The following is a 17960-nucleotide window of genomic DNA, read 5'->3' on the forward strand; positions in this document are numbered from 1 at the left end:
CTGCTACCCCTTCACTGAACAAAAAGGCTATGGTTATAATACTCCTATTTCCTTAATCACAAATCAGGATGTGATTCCTAATACATGTGGACTACCAGAATGTTTGCAGAATGTCTGAAATAAATGCTCTTAGAAAAATTCATCATGTATGTTCTCTAGATGTATGTCATAGCATACCTTACTGAATATTTACCTCAAAAATTTTTTTCCCTAGAATTTCCATGGAACGCCATCCTCACAACAGTGGTCAGGGGTGGGGGGAGTTGGGAGGGGGGAAGGTGGAGAAGGAAATTTCAGGATCCATCACAGAATATTAGCAGGGGAGAAAAAGACAGGAAAGAATCATCAGAGCAATAGTTAGGAAGATGGGAGACTCAAAGATGATGGGCAGATGGTAGGCTCCGAGAACTCAAGACTGATCTGTCCTGCAGGACCTGGTCAGATAAACTGTCAGAAGGAAGTCATAAAGTGGAGGAACAGCTCCCAGATGCCTCTAATTAGAGAGGAAGACTGAGGGTTTTTCAAGCCTGATCAAAATTGGAAGTGGATGGGTCCCAAAGCTTGATCACTGAGGCAGCCCCCAAATGAGATGTCTAAGCCAAGAAGCTAGAGTCAGAGAATACTCACATTTACAAACCAGGGAAGAATACAGGGACCAGATCCTTCATTTTCCACTTTTTCCTGGTGGTCTCCTCATAACCCCCAAGCCCAGCACTTAGTTGCTCTCAGAGCAAAGAGATGTGGTCTGGAGAGGGTCTAATGTCATAGGGATACGCAACAGGGATATTTCCATACTGAGATTTAGGAAGACATGCTGCTTACAACACTTGAATGAAGAGTGGCAACATGCTGTTGCACGTCCAGGTAGTAGCGGGAGGAGAGACAGACCAGACAGACAGACCACCCCTTTCCCTGTACTGACTCCTCTGAAGAGTATGTACACTTTAGCCACACGGTGGCATGGCGAGCCTACCCACGGCCTTTCCTAGCGTCGGGGTGGGCAGAAGTGGGGAGTGGAAGGAAAGCAAGATGGAGAAACACCAGGAGACTTCAGGCAAACCATCCCGGGCTTGCCACTGTCACTGACAGGAGTGATGGAAGGGAGAGACAAGAGACGTAGAAATGTGTATTATTTGACTTAGAGAAGGCAACAATCAGGCAGTCCAACTTTGGGTAAACTCATCTAGATTTTCCACTGATATTTTCCCATTTTCAGGCTAATTTTTCTAGGCCCCTGATTTTTTCCAACCTGAATTTTTAAAAGTCACGCTTGTCAAAAGGTCAGAAGGAGCAACCTAAGCTCCTCAGTCAAGACAATACCACTTAAAACAGGTTGCCTTGTTTCTTTAGAAGTGTTTCTGCACTTCTATTTGGTGGGATAACTATATTTAGAATAATTTATTAGTGATAATGGTCCCTGTCTTACAATGGGAAAATATCAAAGATAAAAAGCCTCACAAGATCCAAAGGAATAATTCTTGAGTGGTAACATTTTAGTCACTGTAACGCGTTGAAGGACCATTTTTGGCCCAGGATAAGGTGAAAATCAATCTGGACACATAAAATCTCACCTGTTGAGTCTCATCACTGATATCTATCTAGTCTAGGATCACCTTGTATATAGTGCCTGAAATAGTTTTAAGACTTTTCAGAATTCATAACCACGATACCCCCGGAAATAATAAAAAATGCCCTGAAGTATTTAAAAACCAAAATTTGAGAATCATTATGTTAAGGAGTATAATTTAGCATCCAATTAACTGAGTTAGTATTTTATTCATACATTTCTCATTTTCTTCTGTTCTGAAATCTTTGATTCTGTAGATGATGAACTGTTCAACATGATAGTGGGATGTCCATTCAGTGTGGCATAATGTGCATTTTCTCAGTGCCAGTAACACAGTGCGTGCTCAATACGTGTTTATTATTCAAGTGAACTGCACTGTATTCAATTTAAGATTGTCTAGCAAAGTCAAAATGAATTCTTTTAAAAACAGTCTTCTATTCCAAGACACACACCAATCCACAAAGCTCAGTGTCTTCCAAAGAAAACTAATTCTATGCACAGGGATAAAAGCTGCAGATGTTAACTCTTTTCATCTAGATTACATGGCCTCCAATCTGGAAGTCTTGGATAGATAGAGTAAAATTCTAAGACGCTAATGTAGATTGTTTAGCCTTCTAGAAACTAGCTACACTTATAGGAGGTGCTGGCATGGGGGAACATTGCCATTAGACCAAGTGACTGTAGATTACTAGCCAATAATGGCAAAAACAAAATTTTAAAACAAAAAAATTTAGCTTACGTTAAAAAAAAAGAACTTTGAAATTTACAAAATATGTACTACCTAGGCAGGGAACACAAAATCCCATTTCTGACTAGATAACTAAACATAATTCTTGTTTAACCCTAGAACTTGCAGCATATTATAGACACAGAATGTTAAAGAAAGAATATAATTTAGCATCTTGGGTTTCCTGTCTTGCAGTGTCAGTGTGATCATAAGAACTGTGTGAAAAATAGATCATCACAAGATTTATAGAGAGAAAAGGATATAGAGGCCCACACCTATCCTTCCAAATCATTTAAACAGAAAGAATAAAGAGTGACTAATAAAAAAGGGAATTTAGTTTATAAACTATTATGTCTGTGACTTAAAAACAGACATAAGAGGTCAAAGCCAGTTCTGTTATTTTTACAACTGTGGGAACTTTTCTTTCAGAAATTTGTTTTTCAGATTCCCAGCTAAGAAAAAAGGAGAGGGGCTGAGATATTAAAACTAATTTGTGCTTGTATTTAGGTGCAGAAAAGAACAGCTAGAATACTAGCAATGAATGTCCATTTTTGTAGAATCCATTTGCAGTTAAAACACTATCAAAGGGGATTTTTCTCCCTCTCCACTCCTAAACACACCACCAGTTAGAAAAAGCCAGGCATATTACACAGTGCCCCCACCCACATTTTTTTTTTTAAAGCACAAGCTGTTTAGAAACAAAGGGCTGCATTGGCCCTCATCTCATAATGCTGTTCACGTTCGAGTTAGCCCTGCTTAGACTTTATTTTCTGACAGCAGATAAAGGGGGAAGCATCTCTGCTGTTTTGCTTTCCTTCTCTGGGCAGGTTTTCCATGAGAATGAGAAAAAGACCCAGTGATGCTTGACTTTCTGAAGTACCATAAAATTGCAAACTCCACAGTCATAATTAATATGTTTTAAAGTCCTTCAAAATGGAATTACGAATACATCTTTGTACAGACCTAAAACTTATCTTTTAGGAGTAGATTGGAGTTGAGATTTGAATAAATATGTTAGAAATGTTGAGGAACATTCAGAATTAAGAAGTCCCCAAAGTCATAGAGCCAAAGAGCTGTAGGTACATTTTACAATTCTGTTTCACAACTTGATTTTAATGACCTCTGCTTTTTCTTTTACTTTTTAAGTAGAACTAAGTCTACTTGCTTACACTGACGTAGAGATAACACTGTCCTTTCTGCTACTACAGTGGCAATGGCTACCTTATTTTTTCATCTTATTTAAAAAAAAAAAACAACTAATTTTAAGCACTTTGAAAACTGTTCTTAAAAATAATTTTATTATATTCCACAGGCAATCACACTAATCCACAACCAATTAGATTTGTCTTTGGATTTAAATATTGAAGTCATCAGCACAGCATCACTTCAAATGCCCCAGTCAATAATGATTCTGCCCAATCCCAGCAGGCACAATTATTTCATCATTGGAAAGGTACTTAAAAAACAAAAAACAGGGGAGCTTTCAAGAAGTCAAAATAAAGATGCTCAAATACATACCTCACTTTTCAAAGTACATAAGAAAAAATAGGAACCTGTTTCACTTGGGAAAAGTTCAGTTTGATTCCCAGTGACACAATTTCTAGCAGTTGTTTGGTTCCTCACTGACTAAGTGGACACACAGCTGCACTGGACAGATTTCTGATGGGGTGACTTCTTTTTCTGTCATATATAACAATGCTAACTGGCATAAGAGTGCACACTGCCAAATGTATTGTTATTATTTTAAAAATAATTGGTTGAATAGGGAGGCACTAATTAGAATTCATCCCTCTGAAATAACAATTTAATGAAATTCACTCTTGTACCATAAGAAAATACAACATCTTGGGAGAAAACATTTAAGGGTCAGCTCAGTGAAACTGACCTGACAGCCTTCTTTTTGGAGATTGTGCATAGCTGACCAGAAACCTAGAAAATATTGAAGACTAAACACATTGGGGATTTTGTTGTTGCTTTTGTTGTTGTGGTGTTACTATTTCCACTCACCAGCTCGAAGGGGTCGTGGAACTCCCCCAACAAAGATAGTTTTTCTGGGGTCCAAAGGCTGAGAACCATCCATTACAAAGTCACTGTCACTTAGGTTCCATGGTCGAATTTGCACCTGAAAAAAAGTCGTTTACTTGGTCCTTACTTCATTTCCATCAACCCCAAATGAGAATAAGGTGACTAAAGACAAACCCACTGATTTGTGCATTTTACAACATACACAACCCAAACAAAATCCAGTTTTTAGTTAATGTAATCTCCATTAAGTGGCTTTCCATAGAACTCTTGGGGAATCTACTTACAGGTATTAGACTCAACACTCTAGACATATACCATGAAACCTTCAGAAACCACCTGTGGTTTAAAAAAGGGCAGTCTTTTACAGATAGAGTCTGGGTTTTGAATTTTAACACATGTTAGACTGTTTATAACCTGTCACATTACAGCACTTATTTTTTAAGAGCTCACCTAAAGAGGGACAGGAACATTGGGAATATTTTCTAAAAATTATCCATATGTCTGGCTTTTAAATGATCACCCCCTAAAATTAAAACATTTCTCTTTCAGCAATATGATTTAACACAGTTTAACACTTATCAAGTTAGCACACAATTACCAGCAATATCAAATACTGAAGGTCACAGATTTATCGGCTTTTGGTTGATCTGATTTTCCTAAACAAGTCTGGTTAAATAAAGGTAAGCCTAGAAATTGAAGCAAATTTTCAAAGATTAGAAAAAGAAATCTCTATGACATATTTCTAACTGGTAATGTCTCTTCACTGGGACTCTGACTTCCTGCCCATAGTTTACACTGTTTTACCATTATCATATAAAATAAGGTATTCCATCAGAATCGTAACCTTAAAACATAATCCTTTCAATCCATAACCGCACAGAACAAAAAAAGCACAAAAAACCCTCTCATACTGAGAGGCCAGTTTCAGCACTGCCTGAAAACCAACCAGTCACTCAGCTGGCCATGCGCGCTGGGAAGTGGGCCAGGTATAGAAGCAGAGAAAATAGTGTCGGTCTTTAAGGAACAGCCCTCTCCTTTCCCCTCATCGATTAGGATAGGAAACAAAACAGCTGAATTTTCATTTTCTTAGTATCAACAAAATTCTTCTTTTGCCCCATTACTCAACCAACAGCACAATGCAAGGAAACACATATGATAATTTCTTATGTGGCCTGGCTATATCCAGGAGTACTCCTATTTGAAAGGTAGTAAATCTGCCAATTACACTTTCAAAACATCTTGGGTCAACTCTAACACTGGCATCGCTCAGTTAGAAGCAGGCTACACGTTCTTTATGATTGTTACAAAATGTACCCCCCCGTCCTGCAGCTTTTTGGGCTTTTATGACACAGTTGCCTTCACCAGTTAGCCAGAAGCCATAAAATCTCCACTTCTTCCCTAGACCCTAAAACCTTGGACCTGTTTGTAATTCTGTTAACACCCAGGCATCTGCTCTACCTTTATCACTTAAAAAAAAAAATCCAGTTCTTTCCTTGTAAAATTTGGTCTGTTTGACTAAATTATCGTTCCCTTGACATTTACCACAAAGGCAGATTCACCAATACCATAAAACACCACTTTCAAATGCCTTCATGAGGGCCCATTATTAATTTTTAATTAAAAACACAATGTCCTGACTCTAAGAAAAAGGACTCTAATGTCACCAAAAAAAAAAAAAAAAAGTAGGGCAAATCTTTTTCTACACAGAGCCCTCTCTTCTTCTAGTCTCATCCTTTATTTAAGTAGTTAAGGCAGCTTCAGGACCAGGTAATTCCATTAACTTTATGATAACTGAGTTTGCTCATATGGCTCACAAATGAAAACAATTCCTGTGTAGTATCCATAGTGTTCTGGTTTCATTTAATCAAAAGTACAGAAAATGTAGCCTTGTACAATAGCTGGAGGTTAATGCTGCTCAAAAGAACTCTGCAGACGATCTCAAACCTGCCTGTTGAGAGTCTTCATTGCTGCCTCTTCTTCCCTCTGACACTCTCCCCACCCCTTCATTACATCACACACAACCCATTCCCTTACCCTATTCTTGGTAAAAATACAGGAAGAGGACTAGGGAGACAGTAATGGTTAATCCTATTCACAAAACCCACATTTCCCAGCTGCCACCACAGGACAGCTCCTCAGAGCTCACACCACTGCGGATTCAGAGAAAAGTCAACACAGGCCAACATCAGTACACTCTAAGAGCTAAGCAAAGAGTAATACTGTGGTACTGTTTGCACTGAGAAGTTCCATTCACACTCTGGTTTCTCTCTGAAATATAAGACCATTCTCACACAGGCATGTTCTCCATCTTCTAAGGTTTATTCTCAGGGTCTAATATCCATGTTCTATCTTTCTGACTTACTCTTTGAAAAAAAAAATATATACGTGTTTCTCTACTCTTTTAATTCCATACTTTATAAGCTGGCTCAGATATTTTGTAGAAGGGGTAGAATATAAGTAAAAGAACTTTTTTTATTATCTTTATTTCTTTAATAATTAGTTTTGAGAAAGGATGAAATTAGATCTCTGTCCTAATTCAACATAAACTTCCCCTGGCAAAACAGCTTTTACATACATAGGGATTACTCTCTCTCTCTGTGTGTGTGTGTGTGTGTGTGTGTGTGTGTGTGTGTGTGTGTGTGTGTGTGTGTGTGTGTGTGTGTGTGTGTGTGTGTGTAACAACTCTTGCAGGACGTTGTCAAATAGGCTATACTGGGCAGTAAAAGCCACAACATCCTAAGAACAAGGATAAGGTGAAGAATGGTGAAGATTACCTTAAATGAGCCTGACATGGTTTCAACACTACCTCCTGAAGAAACCTGACCACATTTGATTACAAAGGTGACTCTAGGAAGAGGCTATCTGGGAGGGAGCACCCACTAGCCCTTTGGCCATGCCATGACCTTACAGCAAGGGTTACACAAAAACAAATGTCTGTAGGGCCAGACAGGCAGCATAAACATGTCAAGCTACCAGGACAACGGTTAGTAGGCAGGCAGTGACACAATGGAGTAAACCACTCCTTTTATTTATTTTTTAAAATTTTTATTTTCTATTGGAGCATAGTTGATTAACAATGTTGTGTTAGTTTCAGGTGTACAGCAAAGTGATTTAGTTACACATATACATGTATCTATTCTTTTTCAAATTCTTTTCCCATTTAGGTTATTACAGAATACTGAGCAGAGTTCCCTGTGCTATACAGTAGGTCCTTGTTGGTTACCTATTTTAAATGTAGCAGTGTTAAACCACTCTTGTTAAAGGAAGCAGACACCTCTCAGCTCCAGCTAGTAGTTAGCATTTGCGAATGTGTTGTCAGACTTTTCCATTTCTCAAAAGTAGCTAGAAATTCAGATTTTTATATAAAACTTCAAGATTTTTGAATGTTGGGAACTAATTCAAATGTATAAAGTCACCTGTACACGCTAGACAAAACTATCTGCAGGCCAGATCTATCCTGTGGGCCCCGGTCTGTGATCTCTGGTTAGAAAGGTTTAGTAACCACACAGCTCCTCACAATGGAATGTTTTATTGCATAAACAATTATGAGACAAAATTAAAAAATGGTTTTTCTTTAGTGTCTTTTTTAAGCATGTATTCCTGTGGAAGTTCTGGTCAGGACCATAAACTTACTTTTAGCTGAATTATTTGTCTTCTAAATTTTTATCTCCTTAATTAATAATTGGCTTTGTATAACTGCTTATCTCCAAAGGCAAAATCTTTTTAAGGATAAAGGCAAAAACCAAACATAAAGCTTGGTAGTATAAATATACCAATTTATACCATCAAGTGACTTCAACAGCCATCAAGAAATCTAAAAGAACATAACATTAATATGTAATAGCAACAGTTAGTACTAAAAGCACTAATTTTCCTTTTCAAGGTTTCCCAAAGTGTGTTCTGTGAAGTGCAGATCCCTAGGGTTCTTCTGCCAGAAAAGCAGTGTTTAGGAAAAAGTTACAAACTTCCTTCTTGGAGCTTCACAGCACACACTGGTGTATATTAATTAAAGGCTCTAAGAAGTTCTACAGGAAATGAATCTATTCAAATGTTGTTTAAGCCAGCATTTCCAAAATTATTTCCATGGAACCTATTTTCTTTGCATAACACCTATTAATATCCACACTTTGTGTAATACTGCCCTATTATATCTTACTTTTAGTATGTATCAAAATATGGCATAATAAGGTTGAACTAATTGAACAAAACATCACAGAAACTTCAATCAAAGCCTTTTCCTCACTTATTTCCTGCTATTGCTCTCAAAGAGTTAACTAAAATTTCATCCTGGTTAAAACTGAAAGTCATTAATAGGGATAGGATTAGGCTAATTTCTAGGGAAAAAAATTTAAGAAATGCAATAGAGGTCACTTATTTTGACAGGATGCTACAAGATAACATCATTTCCTAAAAAGATAATTTCACTGAAAATTTGCAAAAGCCTCTAAGTTAAAATTAAATATAAAATGCATTTTTATTGTATCTTTAATAACAGCATAAGAGAAAACATACAGTTTTAGTAAGAACAGTCTTAGACACAAGCCTTAGGACTTCAAGTTTCTGAACATGACCAAATCTCCCTATAGCTCTAGAGTTCTCTCAGTTTAGACCACTATTTAGAATTTAGACATTATCTACCAGTCAATAATGTTATCTTGAGCTCATTTTAAACATCTCACCCTATATGCGGTCTGGTGCTCTCCTTAGGTTACAAACATCTACCACGTGAAGGGTCTACTGCACACTGCCTTCCTTTTCACTTGTTGGGCTCAAGGCAGCTCCAAAAAGCAACCAAACTGTTCAGAGTCAACAGTGCAATCCGGTGGCTAGTTCGGGAAATCACCTGACCAAATCCCCCTTCCCTGCCATTTGATCTCTTTCCCACAAATTATCCATAAAGCTCATGGCTCAGCATCCCCCCAACCCCACCCCATTTCCTTTTTCCTCTTTTCAACACTCTTCAAACTCCTACTCAAGCTCTTCAGGAAAAGGTCTCCATTTTTCTCTCCCTAATCCTACAATCCTTTCAACGTACATGAATCAGGAAAAACAATAGTGCAGAACCATCAGGACTGCTCTCCCCAGTGAGCAGCAGCGTCCCGGCTCTTCTGACAACCAGGATGAGTCAGCTAAACCGAGGGCCGCTGATACAGCTGCGACAGCGCGGCTGCAGTGGCAATGAACTCACACCCACCCCAGCTGTCAGCAATTCTATTTTAAGAATCCCAGACCTCACAGAATGACTGGAGTGCCCCACAGTATCACAAATAAACTAGTTTGTGGTTTGTGAGGCATCTTTATCTCTTCCATGTGTAAGGGGTTGTTTTATTATTATAACCACCAAAACTAATAGCCGTAACAGCAATAACTGTGGTTTGGACTCTTCAAAGTATATTCACATTTGGTATCTCATGTCAACCTAATTTTCACCACATAGCTCCCGAACAAACGGCTCAGCCGCCTTTGTGGAGTTCAGATGCTACCTATGATTCTCAAATGCTGCCCTCCACCCAGCAGAGAGGAAAAGAAGATGCCCTCCCTGTATCTTCTGCGGTAAGTGGCCAGAAAGAAACTTAACATCTGCTCAGAGTGATTGGCCTTGATACAACTTCTGTACCCTGGGCAGCTCTGGGGCCTCCAGGCAGAACTCCATTGGGACTCAAAGCAAAAAGCTCTCACTCTCACACTAAGACTATTCCTCAGATACCAGTAGATCACAGGCCCCAAAGAACCTCAGCAAAATAGCCTGGATTCTTCTTAGACAGGAAGCCTAAAGTAACCCTGGGAAATTCTCTTACGCTCTCCCAGGATGCTCCACACCCACCACCAGCATCAAGAAACACTGCAGGTACAAAAAGGAAATTGCTGCCATCCACACCAGGCTACACAGCCTGATGCACGGAAACCACAGGCTTACAGCCCCACTGGGAACTTCAGTTACTGTTGAACAATTCAAATAACACTCTGTATACTGTTGCATAAGGGCACCCAGTACAAAAACAGAGCATGCATAAACTGTGCCCCCAAAATGGTGATGTACATCCTTGCTCTATGCTTGATATAATAAAGCCACTATCAATTAGATGCTATGATTAATACCCGTATTTACAACCGTAAGATTCAAGGAAACATCTTCCCTCTAAAGGCCTTCCAGACTCCCTCAGGAACACCTGACCACTTTGCTTTTGAGCCACCCCACCTCAATACCGTCTATAATGCGTCCATCAGAGCACCTGTGACTCCTTACTCCACTTACTATTCACTTGGCTATTTCCCTCCATTGGACTCTGGGGGCCTCTGAGGCTGAGACCATATCTCTGTGCGGGTCCCAACTGCCCAGCACAGCACCCAACCCTTAGTGAGTGCTCTGTGCTCCTCAGCGTGCTGGTGAATTAACGAAGGTTTTCCCGAGGGGCAGACAGTGGTGCTGTAAGAACTTGTCCAGCAGCTGCCCCTCTATAGCTCCCCAATCACTCTCCTCACTCCACTGAAAGCTACCTTCTAGAGGCATGGAAATACACTGTGTCTGGTCACCAGTGGGTACGCCAGGGCTTGGGCCTAATCAGTGCAAATTTCTGATGCCACTAGGTGACGCACGCGGGGATCAGAATTACCTAGTGCTCGTCGTCACTTCTGATATTCCCGCATCACTTAGAAAGTACAAGCGTGATAGATGATTCCCTTTTGAAAGAAAGAAGAAACTAGCACTTTTGAGCACCTACACTGCACCACTGTGCTAGGCATTTTACATACACTGTCACATTTAAACTCACCGTAACTGCTATGCTGTAAAAATCATCTCTACTTTAAAAACAAGGAAACTAAGACTCAGAAGTGTGACGTCAACTCAGGACTGAAACCCAGGTTTATCTGACCCCGAGTCTACAGACACTCTTTCCACTGCAATGAGGCTGTGTGCCTGCAAGGCTCCCTGTCCTCCAGGCTACTGGTCACCAGCTCTGCTTCCCAAGAGTCTCCTGGAAAAGCCAAAACGCATTTTTATTTGTGAATGATTAACCTCTCTCTTCTTTCCAATCTCATTTGGCCCATTTTCAACGCATTAAGAAATGACCCATAGACTCTTCTTAAAGCTACTAAACAAAACTAGCAGTTAGAAAAGCTCAAATATGATTTGGCAATGAAACTGGCTATTTTAACTTCTAGGTTCATAGCCTCAGGCACTCTTGTGCTGCAGCCAGACAATTTTGTCCAACATCTACATAAATGTGTATTTTCAGTTCCATGGCGCTAGGGCAAGGATGTTGTCACTGGCATGCCGATCACTCAAACTCTTGAGAGGAATGTACACATAAAAGTTCACGTTACCTAAGTTTTTCCTGGGAAGAAGCCTACTCTTTGAGCGAGCTTCATGCAATACTAATTCCACCAGAATCTTCACAAGTATAATCCCCAAAGAGGTATATAATATGCTGGATTAAACAATATTACACACATTTATTTATTGCAAAACTCCTCAGAACTTTAATATATCAATGTTTCCCAAATGTTCTTGGCTATGGAATCTTTAATTAAAGGAGAAAATGGATATTAAATGTACAAAGTAAGTGCTCAATAAGGGACACCTATTATTATTAAGAGCAAACCTTCTGTCAATGATCCTCTCAAGAGACCAGTGTTTGATGAGACAAGCGTTCTTCAGAACACACTTTGGAAAACACTGACTACGATCCCTTAGGGGATGGTATTGGCTATTTAGTCCCCTGGTTACCATTTTGTACACTGGAACTGCAGCATCTTTTAGACCTCCCTAGAAAGGAATAACAGCTTCCAAAGACTCAAGCATTAAGAAACTCTGGACCCATTTGCAAAATCAGAGATTCATGGAGAAAAAAAAATAAGACTTATTATGAATAGGAGGTACTGCTCTCATTTTAAAGGAGGAATTCTTTCTTTGGAGAAATTCTTAAGATGGGAGGTGCCCAAAGCATGAATTTAGACCAAGCAACAAATAAATAAATCAAGAAGATTAGAAGTGCTAAAGATTTCCAAGGTGGGATATGACACAAAACCAGATTTGATTGAGCCAAGATAAAATTATAGTTATTGTCTTAGTGGGTAGCAGGTGGGGAATGAAAGAGTTTGAGTAAATATACCACAAACCCAAGGACTGAGGCCATCAATCAAGACTGCCCTACAAGCCCCTACCTGTTTTTCCCAATTTAATTTCCCTCTACTCCCTTTCATATATTTGTGTTCCATCCTAAGTGTTCTGCATTCATACCACACAATTTCTCATTTCTGTGTTCACACTGTTGCCTTTCTCCAAAATGTCTATTCCCCCACACCTCCATACTTCTCCTGGCCAATCTCCAAACTCTCTTCATCCTTCAAGACCTCGTTTAAATGACACTTCATCCAAGAAGCTTTCTTTCATCACTCCTGGTATGTATAAACTGTCCAAAGTGCTTAATCTACATCTTACCTCGTTGTATTTGTTATTTTTCTTAATTTGACAAATATCTGAGAACCTCTTATGCACCAGGCTCTACAGATTTGTCTATTTATACACTTGTTTTATCTATTCATTATATTATTAAGTTTTTGAACACAGGATTTTATGTCTGGTTCAAAATAAGTTCTGATTCATAGTAACCAATACTAAAGCCTTGCACATAGTAGGCACTCAAATGTGGTTTGAAGGAAGAAAGGAAGGCACAGCATTTTTAAAAGCTGTATGTGGGCTGGAGAGAGCTTAAATCCTAGGCAAAACGATCCAGCCTATTTTTGTAACTAAAAAAAGTGATGAAAAATGCTAGAGATTCCTCTGATATATAAATGGGGGTAGGAGACACTGGAATGACAGACAGATTAGACAGATTTAAAAATTAAAGAATTAAACCAGCCTCTATTTCCAGCTTCCTTTTTTTTCCACAATTTTTTTTTTTTTTTAAATTTTTTCTTTCTAGTTTTAAGTGGATGACGTGAGCAATAACCTAAAGAAGTCACCTTACATAAGACACTTCAGTTCGGTAAGACAGTTTAAAAATATATAGCAAAGTCAATCTGTCATGTTTTAGAAATTTATAAATTGTGATTGTGCTATAAATTGTAAGGAGGAGGAATTAGGAAACTTTTCTGATACTCCTTTCAAGGTGTTTGCTATCCCACATCTCTGGCCAAAGTGTTCCAGAAGTTAAGAACCATAACATCTCCTTCCTCACCTCCTTTTCAAGGTTACTCTTTTCAGCCCCTCAATCTGTTAGACCCTCTTAGGTTTCCTCATCTATCAGTCCACTGTCTTGAACCTTCAGGTTCAGCCTATTTATACATTCAAAAAGTAGAGTTCCCTTAACAAGAGGGACCACTGTCACAATGGCTGCCTGCTTTACTGAAAGCATGGACAAGAACATAGCTATCCTCTCGGACGCCTGGGACATCTGAGCTATGGAACTCCTCTTGTTGGAGGAGGGGGAAAAAGAAATCACAGATCTAGAGGCTTTGCAATTATTCCTACTCTTGCCAATTTGTCTTTCATTCTTTAAGACTGAGGGGTCCTCTACTCAATACCCTGTAATGGCTTACATGGGAAAAGAATCTAAAAAAGAGTGGATATATGTATATGTATAACTGATTCACTTTGTTGTACATCTGAAACCAACACAACATTGTAAATCAACTATATGCCAATAAAAGTTATAAAAAAAAAAAAAAGACTGGGGGGGGGGTCAATTAATCAGGCCATAAATACAGTTTCTTTTGCTATCTTTCAGGATCAGACCTATATATAGAATAGTCTGAGTGGAGTCATCTAATGAAAGGTAATCACTGACCAAAAATATAACTACCTGAAATCCACTAAGTATGGATTCATTTGAGTTAAAAAACAAACATGATCTTAGAAAGGATAAGTGAGAGGGAACCTTTCTATCAGGCGCTGTATTAGGAAAACCATGTGATTAACCTAATCCACACAAAGGGAGTGGGGGGTTGATTTGGGGGAAAGGGAGAGGGCAAAGGACAGAAAATCTGTGAGGTCACTTTAGAATATGGTGTATATTTCCAAGGAGAAATTCAGGGAGGATTGGAGAGAACTAAACAACAGAATGAGGGCACTAAGATCCTGAAAGGTAGCCAAGCTAAGAAGTAGAAAAAGCCAGAAAGAGCCACAGCTCAGAAGGTTTGGTGAATGAGCTCTAGAGGCTGACTTTACCTTGAGCTATTGCCCAGGTCCTTATTTACTCCCAAAGGTTCAACCCAGCTCTCACTGTCTGTGGGAGCATCCAAAATGAGGTGGAATGTACCGAAACCTGGTAGGGAAGTGTGGCCAAATGAGGCTGGGAGTGGAAGATGTGGAGCTGAAGCCAAGAAAGAGAAGGTTTCAAAAATGGAGCCAAAAGAGCCAGAACCCAAAATGGGATCCAGTTCATTAGAATTACAGGTATTTGGGGACTTCTATGTTTCCCATCCTAAGTTTTATTTAAATTGTTTATGCTGGAAATTCTGAGTATGCCTGGGTCAAAGAAATACGTGATCAGCAGCCACCATTCAGAATTCACCAAGCTCCAATAAAACTGCTTCACTTGAGCTCAGAAAATGGAAACTGCAATAAGGCAGAAATTTGTAGAAACACAAACAATGAAAGTTAGTTTCCCCTATAAACATTTCCGAAACAGATAATTACACTAATTAATTTCAAAAGTCCTTCAAGCCAAGGGTAATACACATGTTTGGAGTGAAAACACTCAACAGTACTGGTGTTGCCTCCATACCACCTCCGCCTGCAACCACCACTGCTCATCCCCTCTCACAAGACGTCCAGCCCTGGTGTGAGCTTGCCCTGACAGAACATATGACCCACCTCCTCCCACACAGCCAGTGACATGGCCCTTCCAAGGTACACAAGCCCCATCTGCTCACCTCCAGACTCCTCCCCCCTCAATTCAACAGCTTCTTAATGTACTCTGGGTGTAACTATCTCAGTATGTACCTCTACCCCTCTGTCGTTTTACAGATACGAACATATTTCAAATCCTCTCCTACAGTGCATGACCAGCCCCACCTTAACCCTTTTGAGCTCACTCTCACTCCCACTGATGTGTCAGTGGCAGAGACTCTCTGGAGGTTGACCATTTTCCTCTGACATCTGACCCTGCCAAACTGGGCTCAGTCTGTCTAATTTCATATTACTCCAAAGAGATGTAGAAGTTATTGCAGCTTTCTTATTATTTTTTCAGAGGAAACACTGCACACTCCTATTCTAGTCAGTCCCCATGTCTCCCTCTTAACACACAGCCTCTCTACACTGTTTAAATTAAGACGAAAGTTAACAAAGGCTCCCTACTCTTTTTCCCAGCCTGCTATTTTCTACTGTTTTCCTATACAGCTACCTGTATAGCTACCCTATCCAATGCTGTTAACTGCTGTTATAAAAATTGGGCAAGAGCCCCAGATATTGAAAAATTATAGTGATACTTTCAAACTTGCTAAAATCCTTGCCTCTTCCTCTGCATCAATTATTGTACCGTGACTCAGTATCCCCACTCTTTAGTAACTCCCTCTTCTGCATTACATACTGTAATCTCCCACTTATAGGTGGCCAAGTCCCAGCACCATTTTTTTTGCAACCAATTGTAAACCCTGTTCTAGATGCCACCATTCTTTTCAAAAGATGTTACTAGGTAGATAAGCTCTAACCCTGCTCTCCTGAATCCTCTAGCACTACGTAGAACTAATAGCACCATTTGTTCAAGTACCCGACCTCACCAAATGCTTTCACATTCATTTTGTTCTTATCTGAGCCTCTCAACATCCCAGAGAGGAACCATTATTCTTCTCATTTTATAGGTGAGGAAGCCAAGTTGCAGCAAGGATTATGTGACTTATTCAGAGTCAAGTAGATATTTAAATGCTAGAGCCAAGACTCAAACTGGGAACTTTACATCTGACCACAACTCTTTCCCCATACACATTTCTGAGAATAAGCCTGGCTGTCAACCAAGCCCAACACCTCTGGTGTAAGGGGATGCTTTAGGCCCCATGACAGATACCTGCTTTGGTCCCTTAGTCCACACCACTAATTTTTACTCTATTTCCCACTCCTAGCATCAAGTCTTGACACACAAACTCACCCCCCTCCCAACCACCTAAGGATCTTTACTTCTGCCATGTTAACCAAGTTTTTTCTTCTGCTCTAAACATTCTTGCCCCTTCTCCACTGATAGCCCCTCTGCCAGGAGAAAGGAAGCGGTCTTCCTCTGTTACCTAGTGACTTACACTCTTTGGCTCAGAAACCACGAACTTAACCATAAATTCTGTAGAAGTGTACATTATTTATGATTTTGGGTCCCCGTTCTCTGTCCTTCCCCTCCGCTGCCCTATTTGAAGCTATCCCATTTTAGATTATAAGCTCCTGGCCCAGAAGGCTCTATTTAGCCAGCTGTGGGTACCACCCAGCACAATGCCTTGCATTCAAAGGCATATAAACATTGATGATTATGATCTTTTTTAAAAAAATAAATAAATTACTCCTGCCCTTGATCTGAAATAATGACAGAAACCAGCTGCCAAATCCACTAAGAGCATTCTTTACTTCAATTCAGAGTTTCTGAAAAGGAATTAGCATAAAAGAGCCATAAAGTGAAAGACAAGGGCACATTTGTTTACATGTGGTCCCAAAGGTATAAAGCAAAATACTGAGTAATTTGTTATTAGCTTCCCATCAACAGCAGTCCAGCGCTACTGCGTAGCAAGGTCACCCCGGGTAAGAGGATCCTAGTTTCAGCATTCCCATGACAAGGAGAAGGCGATCAGCTATTCCAATTGCATACGTGCTCTGGAAAAGCAACAGCTGGCTGCATATTACTCACCGGTTTATCCTTGATGGTGGGGCTTGACACGCACAGGTACAGTTTCCCGTCTTCTTCTAGGCAGGCATCTATCAAAGCTTGTACTGAGCTCTCCTCCTGGAACAGCAGAAAGGCATAGCCTTGGGGAGAACAAAAACAAAAGGGCACGGGGAGGAATCAGTAAATTAAACTCAAAGTACCAATTAAAAATTTACCTATTGTTTCACTTTGGCAAATTCTTACTAAAAATCTAAGAACTTGAAGTGGGACACAGGGAAGTAAGAGTCATTGAGACCCTCGTGTGTTAGGTACTCATAGACTTTACCTTGTATTGGGTATTACAGGCACTGTATTAGGTACTCATAGACTTTACTTTGATTAATTTCCATAATTACTCAGGGGAGCAAGTTCAGAACACATCTATGGAATTTCCATTAAGTAGCTTTGGTCATCTTTAATGAGAGCAGGCAGACTCACCAATGGCCTGAGCCACAACGGCTCAGGAAACAAGCGTCACCTGCCCTCCAACTTCCACCAAGCTCTAGGCTTGACACATGCTGCAACATGGATGTACCCTGAAAACATTATGCTAACTGAAAGGAGCCAGGCACAAAATACCGCATATTATATGGAATGTCCAGAATAGGCAAATCTAGAGAGACAAAAAATAAGATTAGTGGTTGCCTAGGGCTGGGGGAGTGGAGGGAATAGGTACAGTGTTTCTTTTGGGGATGATGAAAATCTTCTAAAATTGATTGTGGTGGTGATTGCATAACTGTGAACATACTGGAAACCACTGAACCGTACATTTTAAATGGGTGAACTGTGAATTATA

At 39.8% G+C, this 17960-nt stretch overlaps 1 protein-coding gene across 5 annotated transcripts in view; it reads right to left on the reverse strand.

Moving 5' to 3' along the window:
• The window catches only part of CPEB3 (cytoplasmic polyadenylation element binding protein 3), a 178579-nt gene that overhangs the window by 28948 nt on the left and 131671 nt on the right, over positions 1 to 17960 (reverse strand). For all 5 annotated transcript variants that reach the window (XM_068548971.1, XM_068548970.1, XM_068548972.1 and 2 more), the window contains 2 exons: positions 17147 to 17265; positions 4302 to 4416 (listed from right to left, as the gene is read on the reverse strand). In XM_068548971.1, the coding sequence (XP_068405072.1) occupies positions 4302 to 4416; positions 17147 to 17265 (234 nt within the window). The remainder of the gene's footprint in view (positions 1 to 4301; positions 4417 to 17146; positions 17266 to 17960) is intronic.

This window comes from Eschrichtius robustus, chromosome 7 (genome assembly GCF_028021215.1).
Source record: "Eschrichtius robustus isolate mEscRob2 chromosome 7, mEscRob2.pri, whole genome shotgun sequence".
NCBI classification, from domain to species: Eukaryota; Metazoa; Chordata; class Mammalia; order Artiodactyla; family Eschrichtiidae; genus Eschrichtius; species Eschrichtius robustus.